This window comes from Aptenodytes patagonicus, chromosome 3, assembly GCF_965638725.1.
Source record: "Aptenodytes patagonicus chromosome 3, bAptPat1.pri.cur, whole genome shotgun sequence".
NCBI classification, from domain to species: Eukaryota; Metazoa; Chordata; class Aves; order Sphenisciformes; family Spheniscidae; genus Aptenodytes; species Aptenodytes patagonicus.
The window spans coordinates 123359290-123385833 of NC_134951.1; the positions used below are offsets into that span (position 1 = coordinate 123359290).

Sequence of the window (26544 nt, forward strand, 5' to 3'; positions counted from 1 at the left end):
TAAAAATATAGAAGTTAAGCTTTTTATTTTTTTACCTTGTTGTCAAATCCCTAAATATTTAGTGCAAGTTCCTAGTTAAGAATACAGCTTTTGTCCAATTTCTTTAGAATCTGGGCATCTTAGTACATCTTGAGAAGTTGAGGCTTAAGTTACTTTGTTTAAACTTCAAAAACTAAAAGTAGGACAGTTTTTTCTTTCATTACTCACTGCAAAATCAAGTCAGGTGCAGCCACACCGGCTGCAAAACCGTGCCACAGTCTTCTCTTTGATTTTTCTCATCTGTGACAGATTTCTGGTACAAAGGATCAAAAGTCAGACATGCCCTTTGAAAAATGAGAAAATTCAGAGTTGTAAAAGTAACATGAGAGTTAAAGATGACTGACTTTTTAATTTAATAGTTAGCATTTCCTTAATTTTCTTTTTTCCCCTTTTCCCCCCCATTTAAATATATCAAAACATTGAAGTACAAAGAGAATTTGGGATGAAAGATTAAAGATGACTCAGCCTCCATCAATGTCTGCCCTGTTTTTCTTCTTATTAAAAAAAAAAAAAAAAAAATCTCTTACCATATTGTAGGCACTAAAACATAGATTCTACCCACCAGAAATAATGAGATGTTTCAACCCTGTAGACTTTTGCTTGATGTTGGAAAATGGCACTTTTTTAATGTTTAGGGAGCATAACACTTCGAACAATTTCACACTTCAGAAGTGACAAGCCTACATGACTGTATTATGTGGTATTATACTTTGGTCCACCATATATTGAAATATCATCTGCAAAGTACCATACAAGACTTTTTCTTAACATGTTACGTTCCACTGTACCATAAAACCCCTGAACTAGATTAAATCCAGCAGGTCCCTAGCAAACTTCAATTAATGTCAGGGAAGAGTCTCCAACTAAATGTAACAACCCTTCAAATGCTGATGGCTTCGTTTTCTAAAGGTCCTGAAATGAGAGCGCACCCCATCCCAGGCAGAGCCTTTCGTGGCATTGGAGCCTTCATTTGCGTTCTCTTGGCTTCCAGAAGGCCAGTATCTGAATTTGCATCTCTTCCTGGGGCTCAGTAGTTGAAGGCTATGAAGATGTATGGTTTCACTTTAAAAGAGTGTGCTTCCATATAGATGTTGTTACGTATATGCTGTTTCCAGAAGTAGGTGAATCTTAAGGTCAAAGAGTTGTATGTAAGATAAAATAGGTGACTAAAAAAAGGGTCACTTACTGTTCTTCCATCTACTATTACCAGCGTTAAACGCCTGCTGATAACCTTGTTAAAACCAGTCTCCTGGCTGAAATGCGAGAGAAGTATAAAAATCCATTAAGCTGTTTAAAATTTACTAGAATAATACTTGCCAGGTATGAAGCACCTTCCCCTTGAGGACTGGACCTAGTACTGTCTAAACTTGATCATAGTAATCTCACAAATACTATATCATGGTAGGGTATCGTTTCTCACAGATAAGGTTGCTGAGACGCAGACAAATAACATGCCCTCAAGTAATACAAGACCTAGAAATAAAACACAGCCTTTATTTATTATAAAGAAATTAGGGAGTAAATTGCAAATGACTGTTTGCCTCTCCCTAAGACTGCTACTGCCTAGCAACGATTGCCAGATAGGATAAACATCATTAACTAAAAGACATTAGGAGTGCTGATGTGCAGTCTTGAGGTGTCTCCGTACTATTTTAAAATATTATCTGGCTTTGCATTTTGGGTCTAAGAGTAGTCCCAGCCTTGCCCATGGTGTGCGTATGCATGCATGTGCACACTTGTATGCATATAATGGAATTTGTATTGCAGTGATGCTATAATTATGTATAGTAGGGAAATGCTTCTGCAGCCAAAATAAAAATTACAAATCTTGCACACTACATGCAGAAGCTTCTCAGGAAATCATTCAAGCTCACTCTTCCTGTCAGGCTGGGGAATATGCCTCTTAATTTCCCCTGACAGAAAACATACCACCTTATCAGCAGCCCTAAAAAATGACGAAACATCCCCGCTGAAAAAGACGGACTGCCAAACGCTTTCACTGCTGCTGCAGCCAGGGGGACAGGGAGAGGAGGGGCGTGCTTCAGAAATTTCAGGAAAGTAGAATAATTTGCCTTGCTACCTGTAGAGTCCTACTGTTATGCCTTGCAAAACGTTCATCTCATAGTTAAGAGGTGACCCTTGAACAATTAAGTTGAGCCAGAGGGTACACGGCCATTTAATTCTAAAAGAATAATTTCTACTCCTGAATCTGGATAGTGTGAAATTCTCTTACAGTGTTTGAGCCAAGGCAAACATCTCGCTGCAAAATATACACCTGCAGATCTCTTACGTATTTAAGTGACAACAAACGCGGCTCAGTCACATACTGTGCACACAGCACAGTATGTGTGCACCTGTAGCAGTGGTAATCTCATCTGAAGTTACTGTGCGGTTTCTTAAAGGCGTTGTAGCACTACTAATAACAAAATTTGAATTTATTGAAATATTTGCTACTGCAGTTTGGCTTAAATGAGTAAGGTATTTTAAATAAACCTCAAAATTCTCTTGAATCGCTGCATTTCTGAATAGCACGTAATTACATTTAGAGGCTGTATGTCAAATGGTACATCAGGACAGAAGATCTTTATAGACAATTATCGTTAACATTTATTATTACTTCAGTATATTTGTATTGCTGGGCTGTTTTTCTTTTCTTTTTATAAACCAAAATTATGACAAGATGAGAACATTTTATCATCACTCTGCGTATTTGTGGAACTCTTGCACCAACATATTTTTCCCCACACTAAAGGAGTAACTTTGTAAGTCAGAGTGACAGAGATCAATGACGTGTGTGTATGTGTGTGTATATATATATGTAAGCACACTACCTCTAGTAAATATACTAATATTTTATTTTTATATAAATATACTACAATGGACCAGCTTCCTATTACAGTGAAATTACACAGTCGCATAGAGGACTGCATAATTCACATTGCTGCATGAATGGTTCTAGTTCTCATGCTGCGAAGATAATTTTCAAGCTGCGAACTGGGTGGAAATTGGTGCTGTCATGTCTGCATTAAGTGTTTGGACAGCCTGAAACTCAAGCCTGGAGAGTTTTGAACATCTCTTTTTTCATTTTGGTGGGGATTAGACTCTTGGCACGTAGTGGAGTAGAGCGCTTTGGAATAATTCAGGCTTTCCAAGAGTTGCTGAAATGATGGTGAAATCTATGGCTGGAGGTTTTTCTGTCATATATAGCTGGGTGGTCATCCGTTGTGTGACAGAAATGGTCTCCATTTTTTATTTGTGAGATGGACATCTGCCAATCATTTGGCTAAAAGAGGAGCCAGAGGGCCCCTGGGAAAGAGTGGGACACAGAAGTGTTCCAGCAGGCCTGAGGTGGTGCGCCTTCTGCATCCAGCCCCGTAGAGATGGTGACTGCAGTAGATGATCAGTCCTTTGTAACGTATCCTCTGCAGGATGGAAAATCCTTCCAAGTTACATATGTGTATGTATAGGTATATTCTGTACACGCATATGTGTATTACAAACGTAAGTAATGTATGTGTGTGTGCCAAGTATAGTTCGGCACATTGGTGTTCTGATCTGGATGGAGGTTTTTATTATATATAGTTCTATAAGTCCAAAGTATTCAGATCCAGGTCTTGACCAGCAATGAAATTATGATTTTTCATTTAGGTACATGTTGTGACTTTGAACATTTCAGAGCCAAGTTTACTGGCTGAGGCCTTTCTCTTGCGTATTAAATTCATGACTGTAATAATGGACTTTCATTGGCTTGGTTTCAAAGATTTGTGCATCGTACTGATTTGGGAGTTAAGAAATGTTAAAACTATGTGAGTAGCTACTTCGGTTTGAATGAGTTTATCAAAATTTACTGGCTTTAGAAAATGCAACTGTTTTTCTTCTAAGATGTATCCAGAAAGCTAACAGATTAGGAAAACAACTTGCCCATCCCAAAGTTTAGTAGAATCAGTCCCCAAATGCCTGTTAAAATCAAACTTAATTTAGATAAAGAAATCATTCCTGATTTTAGCTGTAATACCTTGCTTTGACTCTACAGAGTATGGCTGAGGACGTTGTAGCAGTAGGGGTTTTTTTATTGGTGCAAATTGTTTTTTAACAGACACGGGTTTAAAATTCTATAATGAAAGTGTTTATTAGCAAATAAATATAAAAACAATCGTCCTAGGGCCAGGAGGGGATTGCGGTGGTAGTTGTTTCACCTTGCTTATTTCTGGCAGTGACGTGATGCAGTACTATTTAATAACACATAATTTCTGCAGGGGTGGGATTCTGAAGTCCTTGAAAATATTAGCACTTATAATCCTGTATAGGTTAAGGCGTGAGTAATGCAGTTGAATATAAGTCCCAAGGACATAATTATAGAATACTGTTTGGTTGTGTACTGCTTGTCCTGCCAACATGAAGAAGCAGGCACACCGAGAAGAATATGGTTGGAGAAATTTGAGGAATATAATTGGGGCGTGCTGGCGAGACTGATGCAGAGCAGACATCTCTTCCATCTCCTCTGGTGCCCCACAACACTTTATATCTCTCATTTGAAGATGTCTAGGCATTTCTTTAAAATACAGAGAAATTCTGCAATACAAATAATTTATTTCCATTCTCTCATTCAACCCCAACTTGGATAATTTTAAAGATGCTTACATTCAATGTTAGTAATGAAGCTCCTCACTTAATTCAGCATATCGCTGCTCCTCGTAACCAGCCATAAATTCTCTACAGTCCTGTATGTGCTGATGATACTAGAAAATGATGCATCTTGTTTATTAGTTCAATATCATCAAATAGCCGGGGGAATTCACGCAGGAGGCATTTTTACACAGTGCTTTTGCCTGCAAAACAACTCCAGCAACGCCAATGGGAGGTTGCATATTTCGTGCCATACAGTGAGAGCTAGGAAGAAATGGGCTTTGATGTGCCTTCAAGTGCAAGCACAAACTATGTGGAGAGGACTTGCTTTCTTGTGCATCGTTCCCAGCAGCAGTGGCTCAGCAGACCAAGTTCATTGGTATTTGTTACCAACTCTTGAGTCTTTTGTGTGTTTTCCAGATATAGCTGGCTGGAATTTGTTCAAGCATTTTATTTGTTGGTGTACAAGAAAGGAAGACGGTTCCCTCGCTCTTTCCCTTACCAATGTAGCTTGCCGCAGTTCCTACAGGAACTTCCAGCGTGGACACACGCTTGAATGTGATTGAGCTACAGCTGAGTTACAGCTCAAGTCCCACTTCCCATCATCTTAGCTGCCATCACAGCACAGGTGCAAGCTCTTAGCCTGTCCCCGCTGTGAAGGAGAAGTCATAGTTCAAGGCACAACGAAAGGTCTCTCAGGTCTGGCTCAGGTGTCAGCTGGAGTCCAGCAATGCCATCTTCCACAGCATAGCTTCAGTGGTAGTTCTTAGATCCAATGATCTTACGTTTATGATACAACATAAGAAAAGACAAACGAATAAATTACACGACAGTACGGTTGGAGACCACAGTTTTTAAGAGACTGGATGCAATCTTTTAAGATACACAGAATTCCTGAAGAGCTCTTTCTTGCTTAGTTGGTGCTATCATATCAGGTTTGGTTTGCAACTTTGTAATCTTTATGTGGGCAAACAGTGGCAGTCAAATTCCTGAATTTGCTTTCTGTTGCTCATTTACGACAAAATGCATTGTTGTCTTAGCAGTACTACAGACCAGATTGTAATAACGTCAGTAGAAATGTGTAATGTGATATTTGCTAATAGCCTATAGTGTAGCTCATGAATATTTGGCATTTTCTTCTTCCCAGTTGCTTCATAGTTTAAAGAGAATTTGCTCATTTGGGCTTGTCACTTCTGATGCCGATTCATCCTTTAATGTCTTCCAGCTTGCCACTTTAGAATTCCCTCCAAAGAAGCTCTTTGGAAACAAGGATGAACGAGTGATTGCAGAACGACGGAGTCACTTAGAGGTAATGCCAACTTTTTAACAGGCTTCTGCAGTGTATTTAGGTGGAGTACTCTCTGCTTGACCAACAGCAACCATTCCCATATGGTCAAAGTTAAATAGCCTGCTTGTAAGTATGAAGTTACTTGCTGCCTCATTTAACACAGGAGATGGCAGCAGTAGATTGCAAAGTAATGAAACATGCCTTAAAAAAAAAATTAATCCTAGTCTAGGAAAAAAAGCATCTCTTTAGAGATATTCATAGGAGGTCCATTTATTTAAGGGGGAAAGGTTGTGGGTGAGGTAAGTGTTCAATGTAGACAGATGGTCTCCGTGCAAGACCAGATTAAAAAAAATATTGCTACTTTAAATGCAATTTTTTAGCTGAAAATTTACTATTTTATCATAGTTACTGTATCCAAATATCTCATGACAGAAGGAAAGCAATATTTAGGCATCTTTGAGCTTTATTTTGTAACCCAGCTTTCTGAATGTATTTTTTTCTTTCAATTAGTTTTAAAAACTAATTTTATTGTGGACAGGGTTACTGAGTTTGAGGGTTGGGTTTTTTGCTTTTTCTGCAGTGCCGTGTCGATGGCATAATTTTGACTCCTATCACACATTAAGTCTTTATATTTCAATGTTAATGCATGTGTTATTGCAGCCCAGGGGCAGGAGGTGGGGTTCTGGGAAAGAAGAAGAGGCGTGAACAAAGACTAAACCATACACCCCGCAACTATATTGTAGCCCCATGGGGATTACCTGATCATGCAAGTCATTAAGAATTATATTCTTTGTAGAGCTAAAGTAACATTAAATAGAGCTTTAGAGAAATTAATATTGAAGTAGATTGTTTCCAACTGGAATCTTTTCTTGTGTGTTTTGAATTTTTTCTACGTACTTCACCTTTTCTTTGATCTACAAACAAAACACCCTCCCACTGATTTTTGATGTGAGGCTGTCTTACATGTAGCACAAAATGTAATCTGTTTTTTGTTTCATGTCCTCTATAGAGGGCATAAAGGCAAGGCCACATTACAGTCTAGTACTCAGTTTGCATATTTTTGTACCAGTGACTTGCATGATCAGGTAATCCCCATGTGGCTACAATATAGTTGCGGGATGTATGGTTTAGTCTTTGTTCACGCCTCTTCTTCTTTCCCAAAACCCCACCTCCTGCCCCTGGGCTGCAGTAACACATGCATTAACTAATCCCTTAATCTTTCTGACCTTTCATTGATTTACTAACAGATTTTATTGTAACGTTTCTAAATGTTAAAACTGCTGGGTGATCATGGTCATATAGTACTTATAGCTCTCTATATAGCTGCTTTTTAGCTTAATTTAGTTGAAATAGATACAATTTAATTTTAAGTCATTAAAACTTACTACCTATATATTTTGCAAACTTAATAATAATATATGACCACTGTTCACATGAATATGTTTTGCCGTATGCCAGATAGTACACTTGGTCATGCCACTCAATAATCCTGACAAATTATTCAGTTTTGGAGAAACTGAAGATCCCCCCCTGACTAAGGGAAAGTTAGATAAAGAGGACAAGGAGCCAAGCAAATGTTACCATCCTTGCTGTGAGGAATCTGATGCAACAAGCTGGTCAAAACGCCCTTATGTCTGGATCTCTAATCGTGGTATTTTCACTATATATTTTGCAGCGGTTTGCTCTGGCTTTGCCAACAGATGGAGAGTTTCAGCTAACATAGCTGCGGCCTCCTTGGTGAAGAGTGGGAGATACACCTAAGTAGTGATGGTTTCCAAAGTCACGTAACGCTTTGAAGGCTCAAAGCACATCTTGAGTTATGCTGGGAAAGTATTTGGCTGGCAGAGAAAGTGTGATAGTGGAAGATGGCAGAGGCGCCACTTCTATTTAAAATACTGGCTGTTACTGCCTTGTGGCTTTCAATCTGGTATGAACCTTGCACACTTCAGTGGGCTAACTGGAAAGTAGTAAATGGATGGATTGCCTCTAAGGGATGTGGTTTCTTGGCCTTTTGACCATAGTGCATTTCTCACGTGGAAATTCGATCAGGTAAAAGGTGAGGGCATTAGACCTTGGTAACAAGCAGAAACATGGCTTGTATTCAGCTGGCTTTCATACCTGATCCTGTACCTTGATGTGCTGAAAACCCTTTGCAATCTCTTTCAAGCCTCACAGGTGATGTGTTGTTATAGCTGTAGTATGGTATAAAAGCTTATTTGATTGTTCCACATGGTTAGTCAACAGCTAATGAGCTAATACAGCATTTTTAGAAAAAGCAAAGCACAACTTCCAGGCCAACAAAAATGTATATTCTTATCCAACATCTGAGCTGATTTTGTAGACTAAAAATAGGTGACAGCCTGACAAATATCAGTCTGATAAGTGTTCTGAACAAATATTCTGTATTGTAGGATCATTAGTAGAGCTGTGTTGTGGTTTAACCCCAGCCAGCAACTGAGCACCACACAACTGCTCGCTCACTCCCCCCCCGGTGGGATGGGGGAGAGAATCGGAAGGGTAAAAGTGAGAAAACTGGTGGGTTGCGATAAAGACAGTTCAACAGGTAAAGCAAAAGCCACGCACGCAAGCAGAGCAAAACAAGGAATTCATTCACTGCTTCCCATGGGCAGGCAGGTGTTCAGCCATCTCCAGGAAAGCAGGGCTCCATCATGTGTAATGCTTACTTGGGAAGACAAACACCATCACTCCGAACATCTCACCCCCCTTCCTTCTTCTTCCCCCAGCTTTATATGCTGAGCATGATGTCATATGGTGTGGGATATCCCTTTGGGCAGTTGGGGTCAGCTGTCCCGGCTGTGTCCCCTCCCAACTGCTTGTGCACCCCCAGCCTCCTCGCTGGTGGGGTGGGGTGAGAAGCAGGAAAGGCCTTGACTCTGTGTCAGCACTGCTCAGCAGTAACAAAAACACCCCTGTATTATCAACACTGTTTTCAGCACAAATCCAAAACATAGCCCCATGCTAGATACTATGGAGAAAATTACCTGTATCCCAGCCAAAACCAGCACAAGCTGTCATCCTGGTGGTGGATGACAAAGAAATTACTCTGCTCTTCCAATTTTTACATTAGATGTTTATACATCTTGAGAATAGGCTGTGACTTCATGTTGTTTTTCTTGAACTTTTTGGATTGAAATGGGATATTACAGCTTTGGCTAGTCCAGTGCTTTCCACAGGTCATCTCTGAGCAATAGCAGTTTCTTTCTTTAATTTACATTTTTTTTCTTTAAGTATGCGCATAACAAATGAACATTCAAACTCCAGTGTACACCTGTGTGAGGGATAAGACAACTTAAGCTGCCATATCAGCCAAACAGCCTGACTAGAGTATTTGCTGGAATTAGCAGTTGGTTACTGAAATGTCCTTGCAGGCTCTTTTTCTTTACATCAAAACTAAATTTGCAGCTCTCAGTCTGATCTGGGAAAATGAAGCAGATAGTCTGGGAGTTATTGTAGGAGCAAAACTACTCTTCCAATTAACTAAGCGTACAGCAGTCAGAGGGCTGGTTCTAGTGCAGATATCTAAACTGTTATTTTATTTGACTCGCTTTGGCTTTAGTTAGGGAAATTTTCCTTGCGTCTAATTATAAAAAGACTTGTCCAAAACATCTTTTGCGGGACGGTTTAGGAAGAGTTTGGTTTTTACTACACATCACCCCTCGTGTTCTTGCCACAGTAGGAGAAGTGCTGAGGGCAGCAGGGGGGTTTGTGGTACTTTTCAAGGCAACTAGAATAAGGGGGGCTGGCTGTAGGGTTTGCTTTGTGTTAAGATTGTCATGTAGAGTTACCTTATTTCAGCTTGAGATTAGAAGTGGGTATATTTCATCATAATGGAGATGAAATTATTTGGGGTAAAAGACTCCAGAGAGCCCCAAATTATGAGGAATGAGATTTAAAAATCACAATAAATGCAAAGTTTATGTAAAACATGAAGTTCCTTTATTTATCCTAGCTGGTACAGATGCTTAATAACGAGAAGCTTCACAATACATTGTTGGTAGGAAAGCACATTATGTGTACATTTTTGTGTGAAACAAACCTGAGGAGAAGTCTTTGATCTCTAGTGTGATACATAGTTGCAATGTAAACACTTTTGCTTTGGTGTTTGTTGGTATAATATAAAGTCCTTTGACCAATATCTTACATTTCCATTGAGGTTTGGAAAAATAACATGCAAGTTTGCACAAAGGTGTTGCCTATACATCTTAAGAGAAAACACCTAAATTGTATTTAAAATTACCTATCCGAAATGCCCTATTGCAATCTATTAATTTAGTATTTCATCAGGGACGTATTGCAGGGCAAAACTCTAAATTAATTGTTCCGCAGTCTGAAGACTGTAATTTTGCTTCAGAGCCAGCCTTGCTTGATTAAATCCGCCTTAAATGAAACAGCCAAGAATTCTTTTGATTAAAGTTAATGAATAGAAGTTAGTGTGTATCTATCCTTTCATGCAATTAGAAATCAGTAGATAAGAGTATAGGATCCTTTTTTTAAATGAAAATTCCTTTTTAAATTTTTTTAAGCAAAACCTTTGTAAAGGAAACGCATGTCACAAGAGATATGTGATTCAGTGAATGTATATGTTCCTGTTTTAACAGGAATATCTGTTATATAAAATACATAAAATATATAAAAGATAATAATATCTTTTATTCCTTGGTGACTTGCTAGATCTGTGGATGACAGTAAAAAGAAGTTTTCCTGAAATCCCAGCTTCTTTGGATACTGCATTTCTGTATCATATCATTCCCCTTGTTATTTTTCTTCTCCTGGACTCACTTTTTTGTAGTAATGAAGATTATTATTAGCCTCATTTTCCCATTGCGCAGCCAGAAAAACTGGGCAGGAGTAAGTGTCTAAGCTGACATAGCAGATTGAGTCGTGTTTCTTGACTCCTTGGTCACAAGCCTTGCAGCCATGGACCCACTAGGCTTTCTTTTCTACTCTTGCTGTCACCAGAATGCTTAGGAAAAAAACAGTTGTTATGCTGACAAAAATCCCAACAGGTTGTTGCTTAAAGGAACACAAAAACTCCCCCAGGCCTCAGCCTGTCTCCTTGTCTCTGTTCCCTGTTCCCACTGCTGCGTTTCCTCGGGTTTGTTTGTGGACAGCAAAGGGGACCGAGCAAAATCCCCGATCAGGGATGCTCCGACAGACAGCTCAATGGTCGGAGTCGTGTGTTCCCTTTTGCTGCCACTTACAGAGCTCAAGGAATGAAAGAAAGTCGACCTGTAACAGTATGGTAAAGTGAGCCTACTTCAGGTTTTGCAGGAGCACATACATCTTCCTTGCATTCTCTGCTGCTCTTTTTTCTTGGTACTTTGAACCTCTTTAGAAGGTAGACACGCTCAATTTATTTAAAATTAATAATACAATTGTCCTTAACCTCCTCACTTCTTGATGTCATCTGATGAGGTTTTCAATGATAGGTGTTAATGCAAGAGGCAGAAATAAATCTTGTATGAACTGCATAATTCAGTTTTGCTCTCGAATCTGTAGAACTGGCTGGGGAAAGCATTGTAGGCACTGAACTGACTGAAATATTGCTGTTACCTACAGTCAAAATTAAGCTTCCAAAATAAGATTCTTTAACTCTGAAGCCAAATACTTTGTTTTGTTTTTAGTTTGTATTCTCACTTGAGTTTCCTTGCAAGTGATAATTTCTAAGGGGTTTTTCTGTAGAGGGCTCTCAAGCTAGCCACTCCAACTTTCCCCTTTAAAAGTGAGATTCTTCTGGTTTTATATGGCTCCAAGAATCTGGTTCTTAAGGAAAACATGAAATAATGGAAATAGCACCTTTCCTTGAACTCATTCTTGTTATTTAAATGTATTATTAGTTTTAGAATTAACACCTCAGTGACAACCAGCAAAAGAAATGTGAGGAAAAAAAATCTCCAAATATTTGTCGACAGATTTGGGCAAACGGAATGTTTGAGTCTGAGACCTCATTTCTTGAGGTTTTCCTTCATGAGGGCAGAAACATTTTAGTAAGATTTTTAGATGATTCATCATCTGAATATTCAGTATGGACTTCATGAGTACAGCCCACTGGCCTTTCACAGCCCCATCCCTTAATCTATTTAACTGAGACAACCTGCTTCATGCGAGTTACAGGTGAATTGATGTTTCTGTTGCAAAAAAACCTGTCAAGTGGGGTCAGAGTTACCATTTCTGTGTGATTTTTCCTGACTCTGACACCAGTCACAACGACCTTTCAAAGCTACTGAATATGTGTCAGTTCAAAGTGATTATTAAAAGCAAATTATTAAACTCCAGTGTCGGCTTACAACAACATCCCTAATACCAGAGCTTTTTAAGAAGAGCTTTAAAGCCAGCTGCTCACCAGCCTGACTCGTGCATATTGAATGTTTGCCTCTGACAGTGTGGTTGTAAATACTGTTCCTAGAAGCATCTCAATGAGGAGGACTTCAGAAAGCATTCGGAATACATTTGATAATCATTGAAACATAAAAGGAAGCTTTTTCTTTTGCTACAGACATGAATGCACACCAGATATGACTGCTAGCGCAAAAGCAGACCGATGCAAATGTCAGTGTTTGATAATCCTGGAGAAGATTGTTTCATACCCATAGTCTGAACTACAGAATGCAGCATCTTGGAGTGATGGTTTTAATTTCCCACTGGAGGAACAGGGATGTCATGGGAGCACAGGAGGAAAGAGCATAGATGCATCCACAAAGACAAGAGAAGAGTGTGTGTGGTTGGGCCATATTGTGAATATCAATTATATGAAATCCATGTTACGGATCATTTTCCAGATGAGGTATAGTTAGTCTGCACCAAGTGCCTTTCCTAACCTCTGGTAACCGTTTAAAAAAATTTAAGAACAAAAATAACTGCTTTTCAGCAACAACACTAAAGTCTTGCCTTGCCTGCAGACAGTAAGGCTTTGCAGTTAGCCATCTGAGAGCAATTTCACATGTCAGGTTCTCATCCTTCTGTGCATCATCAGGGCTGCCCAAGGCACCTGGCTTTTCTTCTTTGAAGCGGCAGCCCTCAAAGAGGAGTTGTAGCAGCTCTCAGCAGTGAAGCATTTCATCTTTTTTTGGGTGGTGCTGCTTCCCATGTGAGGCATGTTGGCTTCAAAAAGTGAATAAATAAAATTAATTTTACTTACTGATTTCAGTCACTAGATACAAATAAGTTGGAATTAAAACTTTGCGTACGTCAGCAGTTGATCCTGTACCAATAAAATGTTACTTCGATTAAATACTGTAGACTTTCAGCCAGGCCCACAGCAAATGCAAGACATTATTCTTATAATAGCAATAGAAGAGAAAGATGGTAGTTTAGAAGGAGTGAAAGCCTGGGGTTATTTTCTGGACGAGTTAATTTTAAGCTCTGGTCCAACAGGCTACTGGGTGCAAAAGGAACAGTGAACGTAAGCAGCCCCTTGGTCTTATTTGCTTAAAGTCAGTGCCTTATTCAAGATCAGGTCTGAAACTCTGTTTTGCAGAGTTTGCTAGAGGTAACTTTACATAATATACATACCCCTTTACAATAACTTTGGTGTTTTTTTCTTTCTTTAGATGTATAACTTTAGATCCCTACCTCAAAAACTGGATCTTTTGTGATAAAATGTTTATCTCCATTACAACCAAAGAATTAACTAGGATGTGCAATTCAGAGACCTTTTTTCTTTCCTTTTTAGAGATTTCAGTGTATCGGAAAATAAGGAGGTATGTTTATCATAATTTGGTAAGTTCAGAATATGTGCCAGCATATAGTTTGAACTCTAGTTTAGCTCCACATCATAATGTGTTTTGCCGCCAGTTCAGAATAAATTTCCCAACATCCTCCTACAAATCAAGTTTTGAAGTTGTGTACCTTTATCCGTCTCCAATAATGGCTCTCCGCATTCAGATGTCAGCAGATGAATAAAGGGAGCGCTCGACCAAGGACACTGGGTTGAACTCGGTGCTATCCCTTTTCAAAGCAAGCATATCAGTCATCCTCCAGCATCTGATTTCACCAGTGGAAGTAGAGGGTGATGCATGTCAAGTGCTTTGGTAGCTGTTTGCCAAGGCCACTCCAGTAGACGACACAGTCGCTGCCGGCCCAGGGATGCGTGGTAAATTCAATCCTGTTGTTGTTCTTTCTGAATAGATTTTGACAGGACTTATTTTGACTTGTGCTCCAGAGAAAAAAATTGGTTTCCTTCCCTAGTCAGGTTTGTTTTGATCTTTTTTAATATGGCCGTTCACTTCCAAAAGAAGACTCACACTGATAGAGCACCTGTAAATCATAGCCCTTGCTGCCTTCCCCCCCCCCCCCCCCCCCCCCCCGCCAGCCTACAATTCAGTTTTCATTGGAGCTAGTTAAAGCCAGCGAATATAAGCTTTTAGCATGCAGGCGCTGTAAGAAATATTAAGTCCTGTGGATTTTAAATGAATTTCAGGCACAATAAGATTGTAATTTGGGATGTAGACTGACTTCAGAAGTTAATTCAATTGATGCGGCATAATAGTAATTCAACGTAATGTGCTCATGCCATTAGACTTGCACAGAAAAACGCTCTAAATAGCTATAATGAATAGTTTGGATTTTGAAAACCTAGGAGAGCAATTTCACCTTGAATCATAACTGGCATTTCTCAGAATGCTTGTACATTATGAAAATTCAAAAAGGTGTATGAATTCAAGTAAATTTCAGTACCACCCTGGGTAAAATTAAATTTTAGTGGCACTCAAACACTTCTGGAGATGTAGTGGTAAAATCTGCTTTCACCTGTATAGCTGTGGAGGAAACTAACCCTGATTCAAGGAATCTGCATTATGCTCTGCATGAAAACATAGGGGGAGTTTCCCAGGGGGCTAAAAATGTATGTTCTGGGCTTTTTTAATGGAATTTAGCTGCTTAAAGAGCTTGATTCTTACCCACTTGGTTCCAAAGTAATTTAGATACCTCTAAACATGCCCAAAGGAGTGGTGTGTATGGTATTGCTGCTTCTCTCTCTGCTTTGGGTTAAGTCCACCACCAACACAGACTGCTGCAGTGTTAGTGCCACTGCAGTGGCAAGAACACAAGTCTCCATAGTTCAGTTTTGTAGCTCCAACAAAAGCAAAGGCTAAATTCTTTGCTATCAAAGTAAAATTCTGTTTTTATAGATCCAGCATTTACAGCCATGTTAACATTTGGGAGCTATATAGGTAAATTTGTTTGCTAACAAAAGAGCTACATTACATTTTTGGTAGGAGCTTTCAATCTCATCTCCTCCTATCTAGCTCCTTGGCAAACAAGTTCAGTCTAACAAGTTAAGAGTTTACGTGTGTATCACAGTCAAATTAGCAAGATATTTGCTAGTATATTAAAAAAAAAAAAACAACCAACCTAGCATAATTTGCCATACTCATATTATTTGTGCTAAGGGAAACCCGTAAATCCTGGTTTCTTAGGAAAGTGTTGCCACTGTGCCAGCCTGTGGCACAGGCAGCTGGACCCTGCAGCAAACGCTCTGCTCCCCCCAAAGCTGTGCCTGGCTGCTGCATCCCTAGCCGTACTGGTTCCCGCAGTGTGCCAGGCTTGCTTTCCTCCGTTGGTAAGAGGACGTTCGTGCAGGCAAAGTCTGCCAGTAAGACAGCTGGAAGTTTAACATAGGTGTGCTTCAGAAGAGCTGGCGATGTGCGTTATGCTGTGGAATTATATGTAGAATCTATATGTAGAATTTGTTTTGGATGGAAATCGTTGGTGCGTGGGGTGGAGTTGTACGCAGAGGTGTAAGACATGCAAACACAGGGTAAGGTGATACTAATTGGGGAGTTCTTGATTTATTTATTTATTTTAACTTTTTTCTTTCCAGTGACTACTAGGCATTATCTGTAAACAGCCTTGCTTCTGATTAGGCCTAATCAAAGTGAACAGGAAGGGTTTGATTAAAATGAGTCAATCCTTTCTTCTTGGCTTGTGTAATGTTAAGCCAGTTAATCCAGCCCTGAGCCTAATTAATGTCTGCCAATCTGAAGCAAATACCCCCCCCCCCCCCTTAATATTATGACTAACGTGGTGGTGAGTTGTCATTTTCAAACGTGTGAATCTGTCTTTATTCTCTTGAAAAATCTCTCTGTGCTCACACAAGTCGCGTGTGACTAGAGCAAGGTCTCTGGTACCTATGGGATAGATACGTTCTGGAGGCGCTTGTTACCTCTGCCTCCTCAAGGAAGCTTTGCACAACTTTGACAGTGTCTAATACTGTAGTTTTTGTCAGGAGAATGCAGCCATTCCTGGTCTTCCTGCAAAAGATATCGGCCCAGGTGATCATGTCATAGTTTTAGAAGCTTTCTCTGCAAATTTTTTACAGAAATAAGATCCTTTCAGGCACCAGGTAGTCTCCCAGGCAGTAAGTCTGGGAGTAAGTAAGATTTCTCATTGCTGTGAAATCACAGCTGCACGTAATGACCTAAGGGTGTGTGCAGGAGATAAATGTGTACGGATCCAGAGATGACATTAGGTACTTCCTGAAGGGCCTGAAATATCACTTGAGGTATTGAATATCACATGCTGTTCTGCTCACATATTTTACTCAGAACTGCTTTATGATATCTTGCAATATATTTTGAGGTGTTGGGGAAAAGAATTGAAGCCTCATGTTTTCTTTATTAAAAAAAAAAAAAAAAGAAACCCCACAGAAGACCAAAATGTTTCTGAGCTAGTTATATCTGGTGAACAGAGAGTTGATCCTAATCTTGAATGGCTGGAGGTGAAGATATTAGTCATAGTCTGTGTACGGTCCCCCATCCTTTCGAGCTGCTGTACTCCAAAGCCATGCCACCTCGTATTTTGTATTCTTGCTATCTGCCAATTCTTTCCCTGCTTGCTCAAATTTAATAAATCCAGAAATGGATCTGAAACTACTTTTAGAGAGCTATCAGAGCATTATGCTGGCAGTTACTCACTCCTAATTAGCCAGTTTAGCCTCAGGTGGTCCCCAAGGGAAGGGAGATGGTTTTAGTGACAGGCACAGGGCAGAAGCTTAACTGTGGTGAACCAAATCGTGACATGGAGGGCTGAGCTATCCTTGCAGACAACAAGAGGAACCTGCTGGGACCACTACCTGGACAAAACACCTTGGTTTGGACAGCTTGAATACCTCTCGCTGTGTAATGTTGGGATATTTGGCATAAGAGAACCTGATCCCTTGGAACTCTCTTTATGAACATAAAGAAACTTCCTATGTTGTGGCTAACGGCTTTTCTTGTCCTCCACCCCTGACCCAGATAATCCAGTCCTGTGTAAAGTTTGAGATGTGGCGTGTGTCCCGGATGAGGCAGAGCTGGCTTAGCTTGCAGCCCTTTTCCTAAGGGTTCCTGTCTTCTGCGCTCTCCCAGTGGTATCGCAGACTGCAACCCCAGCTTACCTCCCCATACAGCATGTTAATTCCCTCTGACTTTGGCCAGTAAGTAAAAAACACAAGGAAGAAGCAGATCCAATGAGGTGTTTGAATCCTATTTTTCTCGGGAAGATGTACGATCTCTTCTCATCAGATTCTGTATGTAGCATCACCCCAGACAGGGCCCTTCGCCAGCCTGAAGTCTCTGTGGTACACCATCGCCTGTCAGTGCCATTTAAGCCGAGCTTTTTTTTTTGTCAGTAGAGACTGTAGTTAGTGACAATAGCTGGCATTTCTGCAGTGTTTTGTATTTGAAAAACCACCCTGGAAGTCATTTTTTTCTCTTCAAGACACCAATGGAAAGGTCCAAAATAGAGAAAGTTGGTTAATTTGGGAAAGGATCCCTGAATGTTCATTTTCCTTTGCATATGCCCAACAATTTCTTTCTAGGAGACAAAGGCAGGAGATGCACTCCCATTTCTGCATTACAGCAGGCTCCCTTTGCATGCGTTGTCTTCTAAGCAGATCCTTATTTCTGTGATCACAGATTGGAAGCAAAGCATGTTCCTGTCTGCTTGTTTTGGGCTAGAGTCTTCCTCAGGAAGATCTTACTTTGCAAATACCTAACTGCAGCATAATGTGGTTTTTCAGAGTCAGGGAATATGCTTCAGTCTGTCTCTTTTTTTGTAACCAGATTCCTGTCTTATAGAAAACAGCTGTTGATACCTGCGTATGCTTTGCTCTATGAATAATTCAAATCAAGATTTGATTTAAAGCTTGCAGCACTTAACACTAGTCACAGAATGATTATGTGATTGGTGCTGAGAGAAACTAGCATCTATATTAAAGGGAGAGAGGAGCCGATGCTAGAAGTTAGATGAGCAAGTTAATTAGTCCTGCCTCAGCCACTGATGACCTTCTGTGACCTTGTGGTAGAGCTTTTGACTGTCACATTGATGTGTAGGTGTTGAAAGGGTGGTATTGTTTCAAAGAAAAGAAGCTATTTCAAAAATCCCCAAAGCCTCGTAAGGTTTATCTTATTAAAGTTTGTGGTGCTTTCAGCTCTGTCAAATATTAGCAGGTGATATTTATAATGCTAATTGTGAAGTGTTATATTTAAAGAATTTAAAACGCTGACTTTTTTGAGGAAGCTGCTAGAAACAGCAGTAGGAGAGAGAAAGCTCAAAGTTTCTTCGCTTTCTGGAAGTACCAGAGTTGATGAGTTTTTAAACACACCAAAGTTTAATGAAAAAATCCAATTCTTGCTAAGCTCTGCTATTGGTCTCTGAGGCTGTCGCTGTTTGTAATGGATTATGAGAACAATGTCATTGAACTGAATTCCTCTGTAATATGCCACAATTGAAAGGATGATAAGAACACTTTCACATTCCAGAAAGCTTTTTGGTTGTAATAACTTTAATAACTTTAAATTAAGTTATGGATTTATATTAAAATGTATAAAATTATGAGGTCCCCACATCACGAAGTAGTGCAAAAATCATTAGAATGACTTTGCTGTGCTGATGGATTGAGCACGAGATGAACGCTGGCCTACTGCTAAAAAGGTGAACCCTATTAAAATCGGTTTTAATAAGCTTTTAAAATGGTTGCCATTTTGCTGTTCACGTAATTAAAAGGGAGGGAAAACTATGCAAACTAGTAAGTAAAGAAAAACCTTTGGGCCTCACAACACTTTCTCCAGCCTTGTTTCGTTTGCAAACGCTTGGAATGCAAAGTTAAAACTTACAGGTATGGCTATCATAAATTTTAAGATAAAGGCCATGAAGGCTGTAATGTGTGCCAAGAGGGCAAAACCACTGCTTTTCCTATTTTGGATTTTTTTTTTAACCTGGCTTTCTATCTTTAAGTGTTTTGTACATGCCAAGAGTATTTCCATTCTCTGAACCCGTGTTCCTGAATGTGTGTTTAGACTGAGCAACCAACACGATCGGTGTGTAAGTTACTCATTTTACATCCCTGTTACAGTGCCGGAGTCCTGTGCCCTCACATTGAGACGCTGACACATTTATAATTAGGATCTTTTCCAGCAAAGCAGCAACATAACAAGTCGAACAGTATTAGTAAAATGAAACTCCTAAGTGCATTTGGAAGAACACTGATTACCAGACTAAATAATCCAGAACAAATGGCTAGAGTTTTGAAAAGCTAACAAATGAAAATGAGTAATAAAACCAAGCCTTTTGGAATATTTGTAGCAGTTATCTAGTTTTTTCTTTCCAAGGTAATCATGCAAAACTAGCAAAAGTAGGATTGCTGTAACGTAGTGCTTTGCATAGTAGGGGTGATGATTTAGATGCTATCGGTGAAGTGCTGGTGGGAAGTCACAGCACTAATTTGTATAAAATTTGGACATGTTTCTATGAAGGCACGCTGAGCTTGCCAGTATCTGCTAAGAAATTTTTGTTTTAAAGGAACACATCAAAAGGTACCAGGGTGCTTCCCACCTAGTTGTAACTCAGCACAGATAACGCTATTCTGTAAACAGAGAAAAATCGTATCTGCTGCTGGAAACGGATTTAATACAAAAGCTTTCAAAACAACTCTCCACCTGCCCACCGAGTCCTGACAGAGGAGATCCTTTCATCTAGCCTTGCTCCCCCTCCAGCAGCTTGCAGCAGCCTCCTGGGCTGCCACAAAGTCCATGTCGAGTCCCTTCTGGATCTCTAAGAAAGTTTTCTTTACATCATCTCTGGCACTTGGTGTTGATGTGCCCCTGCCCCTCTCCCAGCTTGCTGTGACCCTCATCCTCTCCCTATCCCCTCTGAATTTGGGAAGCTTCTTTCCACACACTGGTAAGGAGCACTCTTCCTTTTCTCCTGCCACTTTGTTCCACTTCGTCGTCCACATTGCAGCCAACAGGACAGAGCAACCTTCCCCCTTACTGCCTAGCCACAGCTCTTTAATAGAGGCATATGCTTGTGGCGTGAGCAAACGCTTCTGCCATCAATCACTGTTTCCTTCTCTACAGGACTTAACTCCTAGCCAGCATATCTGGGCAGAGCAGCCTTTATTTCACTGAAGCAACAGCTTCTTTGTGTCAAGGGCACATCAGCTCTGTGCTATGCTAACACATCAGCATTGCAAACAAGGGCAAATGCAGATATGGGATTTAAAAGAGGGCTAATTTGCTCGGAGGTGGTTGTTGAAGAGCACGTAATGCCAAGCCATATGGCCGGAAACCTTCATACAAAATGAATTCCATCATAATCTGGTAGGGTCTGCTCATTGCCATTTTCCCAAGGATCTTTTTCACGTTCAAAGAATCTGTGATGCTCATTGAGCAACTCCTGTGCGCAGATCTGGGAAAATCAGGATACCTGCTGTTCCTACTGTTTCCCTGTCAGATAAGCATAGGGATAAAAGAAGTAGGATTATAGCAGAGGGATTTTTTGTTCTGCCATTAGAGTTGTCATGCTAAAACAATAAATAATGGCTCTGCAGGAAAGGCATGACAGTCAATTATCTGGCCATACATACCAAGGTGAATGCAATAGGTCTTGTAATGTCTCGGGTGAGATATTTGGGTACCTTTGAGCCTTCGGTAGCCATAAACTGGAATTACTGCAGTAACTTTTCAGCACAGTGCTAAAACTCTAACAGGATGCCATGTTTTACATTTGATTTTCTACCATATTCATCCTTCAGGCATTACTGGATTGGGACTTTTTTAAAAGGGCCCTACTTTGTGAGCTAATTATGACAAATGCTGATATGACATCTGTTGCTCACTTTAAATTACCTCTTAGTCTGTTGGAATTCATCTTGAAGGCATTTTTGTAATGAAACTTTTTTTCATGAACATTAATACAACCTGTGGGAGATCTGAATAAAAAAGAAAATCCGCCAGTCCCGCCAAGAGAATAGCTTATGTGCCAGCTGCTTTTTTTTGTTGTTGTTTTTTGTTATCCTGCTTTCTGTGATATTAATACAGCTGGTTTCCAAGGCACTTAAACAGATAACAGGTTGTTATAGTATGGAGGAATTCTCCTTGAGAGTGAATAATTAAGACTGCTGCCCAAACATGGAACCACTTCCGTGACCCAAAAGCTGTTGCATTCAAATAACTAAACCTTGTGGTCTTCACAGGAGATAGTGCTGTTCTGTCTTGCAGATGTATTTCCTACTGCATCCAAGATTAGTGAACAATTTCTCGAGTTACCTTTTTGTGTGGTCAGTCTGTAGCAGAGCAAAGGAGTTTATCCCTGTGCTCCGTATGAGATTTGCTTTACAACTATTTGTGTGACGATGGGTACTTTTTTAGCACCTGTCTGATCAACATTTTACCTACTGAGTTTCATTCAAGAGTTATAAATATGACTTATTAAATCATGCTAAACGATTGTAATAATTCAACCGGTATGTGAAGGAAACCCCATCAGGTTTGTGAAAACTAACTTTGTGTTAATGTACCTCTGTCACAATTTCTTTAGGTACAACCGCAAGTTGCACAGCGGTTCGTGAATATTAACTTTTGGGAAGGGGAATGTTTCTTACGTGTAGGACTTAAAAAAACCCATGAAATTTAGAGGGCAGCTCAGTGAAAGGATGCTGGTAGGTTCTGAGATAATATGGAAGTCATGCAATCTTTGTGCAGATGGCCTTGATCAAAACATCCTTTTCGATGCAAGGATTGTGGAGGCTTGATGAGGGAAAGATTTTGAAGGCCTTTTGTGTCCATATGTAGTGAAATTCCTGCAGAATGGATTTGAGGTTTGCATCTGCTATAGTGTTTGGTAATGCTAGACGGCAGTATTAGCAGGTCATGATTAGCAGAAAGCATTACATGACTACAGAATAAACCAGAAAGCATCACACAAGCACAGAACAGAACAGTTACTAAGCTTGGCAGGGGAAGAAAGTGGAAAACACTTCTTTTCTGCTTTTTCTGAGCTTAATACAGACATTTCAGTAGACATGTTTTATGGATGGATTTAAATGCTTACGGTTATTAAAAGGACTTTTCACAGTCTATGGAGATCTTGTTTCTTGTTTTTTATACCACTGTTCATTTAATTCTTCAAAGTGGTCATAATCAATTTGATCAAGTAAATCTTATGACATTTTGCATTTCCTTCCACAGAAATACCTCAGGAGCTTTTTCTCTGCAATGCTGAAATCTCCATCGTCTCCGCTGCACATTGATAAAGTGGGGCTAACGCTGTCAAAACACACCATCTGCGAATTCTCACCCTTCTTCAGGAAAGGCGTTTTTGACTATAGCAGCCACGGGACCAGCTAACTTTTTGGGCCAGGACCCTTCTGCCGGAGGAGCGCAGTCGGAGTGGTGCCTTCACTGTTGCGGTGCGAGAGAAATGGGGGGAAGAAAGAAAAGGTATCTTCCTCCATACCTGGGAAGTCGCATCTAAACGACTCCAGTTAGAGACAGCTACGCCCCAACGCTAGCCTTTGGCCTTTACCAGTTCTCACATTAGTGCCTGCGTTTTCCTGGCATGGGGTATACAGACTTTTTTGTGTGAGTTGCTCTGTTAATACTGTACAAAGATTCTGACTCTCGTGCTGTGTTTGGACTCGCTCCTTCGCGGGAGTGCTTCCTTCCCATTTGCTCAGACAATTCGTTCTGGTGGTGCGAAAGCAACTCGTGTTTACCGTGGCGGTGTGTCATGCTGACAGAGGGCTTCTGAGCAGCCTTTCAGTTTCTGTCCAAGCTGTTCCTTACAGAACACTTCATCTTTTGTTTCCTTATAGCATACTGTGGCGTTTAAGGTAATGCTCATACTCCACTGTTGTTTGTTTTCCCTCCCAGACACACATTTTAGCTATTTGACTGTATAATTGTATAGTTTTCAGCAGAAAAATTGAAGGGCATGGGTAACTTGAATGTTTACAAAAATATATGTGGCGGAAAGAATATAATTTAAGCCCTGTAGAAGTCTTCCACACTTGATTGATTTGAAGCAGAACGAATCACTCGCCATTAATTAAGAAGCAGAGGAAGCAATAGTTACCGAAGAATGCGGTCAGCATCTTTTCAGATTTTCTAATTACCCAGACTGTAAGTGGATACCGTGCACTGTACAGAGCTCATAGCTATGCATAAAGCTAATGCAAAGTGCTATATTTCGTTTTTTGAAAAATAACTTCTTCACAATAGCATAACACTGTAAAACCCGAGTTTTATTTGCATCGGTGAAAATTTACAGGATTTGACTAATAGTACTTTAAAATTACTCAGGACTCATTCAGACTTGCACATGTATATACAGGTAGAAATCATTTTATATTGCTGCGGATCCAAAAATATATATACATTGTGACTGGAATAGAGTACGTGTACATGTTAATGTGTAATTGGTTGTATAAAAATCAAAATTGAACGACTTCCCGTTATTAAAACACATAATGAAAGGTAAGTTTTGTGTGCCATTTGTTAGGAGCGTGAAGCATTATTTGTGAGTTGCCATCATTGACCACCGGACTGTTTCATGTTGTAGAAAATGATTATTAAAACCTAAAGTAACAACACTGGTGACATTTTTATTTCATGACCTAAATTATAGGAACAGTAATGTTTTACATCTAGTATGATGTATAAAGGTAATTGGGTTCCATTACTAAGCCTAGCCTGCTACAATAAGCATATCTAATTTAAAAAAAAAAGAAAAAATTTATTAGAATGGATCATTTAAATTTTGTGAGTACTTTTATTATTTTGATTCATTTCAGTGAAAACAAAAGTTAGGGTAAAAAGTCTGACCGTATCTGACTCTATCTGACTTGGGCATTTTAATACCTTCGATTGGGAGCCAGGTTTTTAAGCGAAGCATTCCAATCAAACCTGTTGATTGCCAAACTGGTTTTGCACTATGTCCCAGCCGTTCCCAGTCTCCCTCGCGCACTCCTGCACTGGAGCGCTAACTTCACCTGCGCTTAATCACCAACAGGGACCTGACCTCGTGATCCTTACCGTGCCCTGTGCTTGTATTGCACCTCTCCGATCTCTCCCAGGGCCTTTCAGTGCACGTATCGTCCCCCTGGCCACGAGGCTGTGTCCTCCCTTCCTTCTTCACCCCGCCGTTTGGCTTTGCTTGTGCTTCCCAGATCCGAAAGTGGAGGTTGGCTGCTTGCTGGGTTCTTACCAAGTAACTGGAATTTGACGTTGCTGCACATGTTAATGGATGACCGGTAACTTCACTTGGCTGTATTTACCTTCGTGACCCATATGAATGCTTCAGAGGCAGAAACTGGGCATGGTATTGCTGGTTTTCATAGTGGCCTGGGAACTTTGACCCCCAAATCTCACTTCAAAACGAGAAAGCTTTTTCTGTCTCTCCTTCTCCCTTGGCCTGCTCCCCCTCCTGCCTCATTGCAATGTAATATGATAAAGAATTAATACTTAAGAGTTTTAAAAAATGAATTTCATAACTGTAGAGCATTATGTGCCACTTCTATGAAAGGACCTGGCAGGTCAAGAAATGGCAGGCTGCTTTATCTGCTGCACAAACCCAGTTTCTGTGGATTTCCTACCCAAAAAAAACCCAGTGGTGCCAAGCGCTTTCCTGTGGCGAGCAGCACAGAGCCTGATGAGTGAAACTCCGTCATGCCGCACAGCAAATGCTAGTCTGCGAGGAGGGTTGAGTGCGCAGGAATCCCAGAGGTAAGTCCCATGCTTTGTGTCACTTTGGATTTGGAGAACCTGTTTAAGAAAAACACAACTAGACAGAGAGTTAAGTCAAGTGAAAAATATGAATATTTGTATTTTTCACATGAATTGAAGACTTGTGCTCGGTTCCTGTCTACAGTACAAATTAATTCAGGGAGGACCAGATGCTCTAGTGGTATAAACCTGCCAATAAGGTGGCTAATTTATGTTGGCTAGTTTATCTGGCCTGCAACGTTAAATGTGTATATTGCAAATAACAAAGTAAAGGCCGATTAATCATTCCATTTAAAATGTCATCAAGTTAAAAGCTACAGAAATGCAAGTGTAAGCATGCAATTAGGACCGCAACCCCAGGCTACCAGCTTTTACCACCTTCTTATGTATCCTTCAGTGGTACCCAGAGTTTAATCAATGACTGCAAGCTTAGGCTAGACTAAGAGGCATCTTTTAATAATTTCATCAGTAAAAATATGATGGCTCCTTATAACCTACAGTCTTTAAACCCAGACTTCGTAAGAAGTTTTCGATAGAAGCTGAGATGCGTGTCGAAATTATTAGCCATTTTCAAGAGGTTCAAACTGCATTTCTGTAAAGATATCCTCAGGCTCTAAAATTCTCCATGAATTTTATATTTAAAATATTGGCACTTTCAAAAACATTGTGAGAGTCATCTCCAGGGCTCATACAGTTTTTTTTCAAAGTGCCGCTGTAACTGGGTTTGTGGGCTTCACATCAGTGAAGTCCTTAAGCGAAACCTTAACTTCTGTATCAGGACTATTTATATTTCAAGCGAAGTGTGTATTTAGGTGCTTTACTGAACTGGGGCCATCGTTCCTACCCATGTAACTGAAGTTGTGCCTCCATTTAAGACACCAAACCATTTGGCTCGTATCCTTGCTGACCCAACAGCAATTTTTCATCAATAGGGATGCACAAAAAAGGCCAAAAGGCACACTGGAGATGGTGCTGGGCTATTTTTCTGCATGATAACTTGGTCAAGATGCAAAAAAACCTCTGGGCAAAATCTCCTTGTTGGTCGTGACCCCCCACTCCTTTAACTGGAAGTGCTTTTCCTCTGAATGTGCTGCTTTGCATAGGAAAGAGGTAGAGCAGCCCCCAAAGCCCTGCCACTAAACGGCTCCTGACAGTCCCCTTGCTCCACAAGCTGCCCTGTCTCGAGAGCCCACAGGGCCAGTCCTAAAACCGATGCTCAGCTGCCGCTGTTGGAGGTGATGTTGGAGATGATGTTGAGATGAGGGTCTTCAGAATTGCCCTAAAAATGTGAGGGGAAAAAAACACCTGTGTAGAGCTTGGCTGGTTACTTCCAAGTTTTTGCAGTTGTTGTAGATAAAACGAGGAACTGAAATACGTAAATTTAAAAAAAAAAAAAAGTGGAACACTAAATGTGTTGCTCCAGACAACCAGGCCCAATCTTTCCAGTTTAATCAGTGATCCTTTAAAAGCTATTGCAGAATTGCCTATTTACTGTCCATGCGGCCTATCCTGTATATGAGAATAAGAAATACGTTTGTACTAGACAGTGGTAAAGCTTGAAATTTTATATGCTGCCAGCTCACTGAA

General features: G+C 40.2%; 1 protein-coding gene across 4 annotated transcripts in view; it reads left to right on the forward strand.

Annotated features, from left to right (window-relative positions):
• KIF16B (kinesin family member 16B) overlaps nucleotides 1-23824 on the forward strand; it is a 141409-nt gene extending 117585 nt beyond the window's left edge. For 3 of the 4 annotated variants that reach the window (XM_076335052.1, XM_076335056.1, XM_076335053.1), the window contains 2 exons: nucleotides 5891-5974; nucleotides 22423-23824. In XM_076335052.1, coding sequence (XP_076191167.1) covers nucleotides 5891-5974; nucleotides 22423-22581 — 243 coding nt within the window. In that variant the 3' untranslated portion in view covers nucleotides 22582-23824. The remainder of the gene's footprint in view (nucleotides 1-5890; nucleotides 5975-22422) is intronic. The other variant, XM_076335055.1, reaches the window with a different exon arrangement.
• The last annotated feature ends 2720 nt before the right edge of the window (nucleotides 23825-26544 follow it).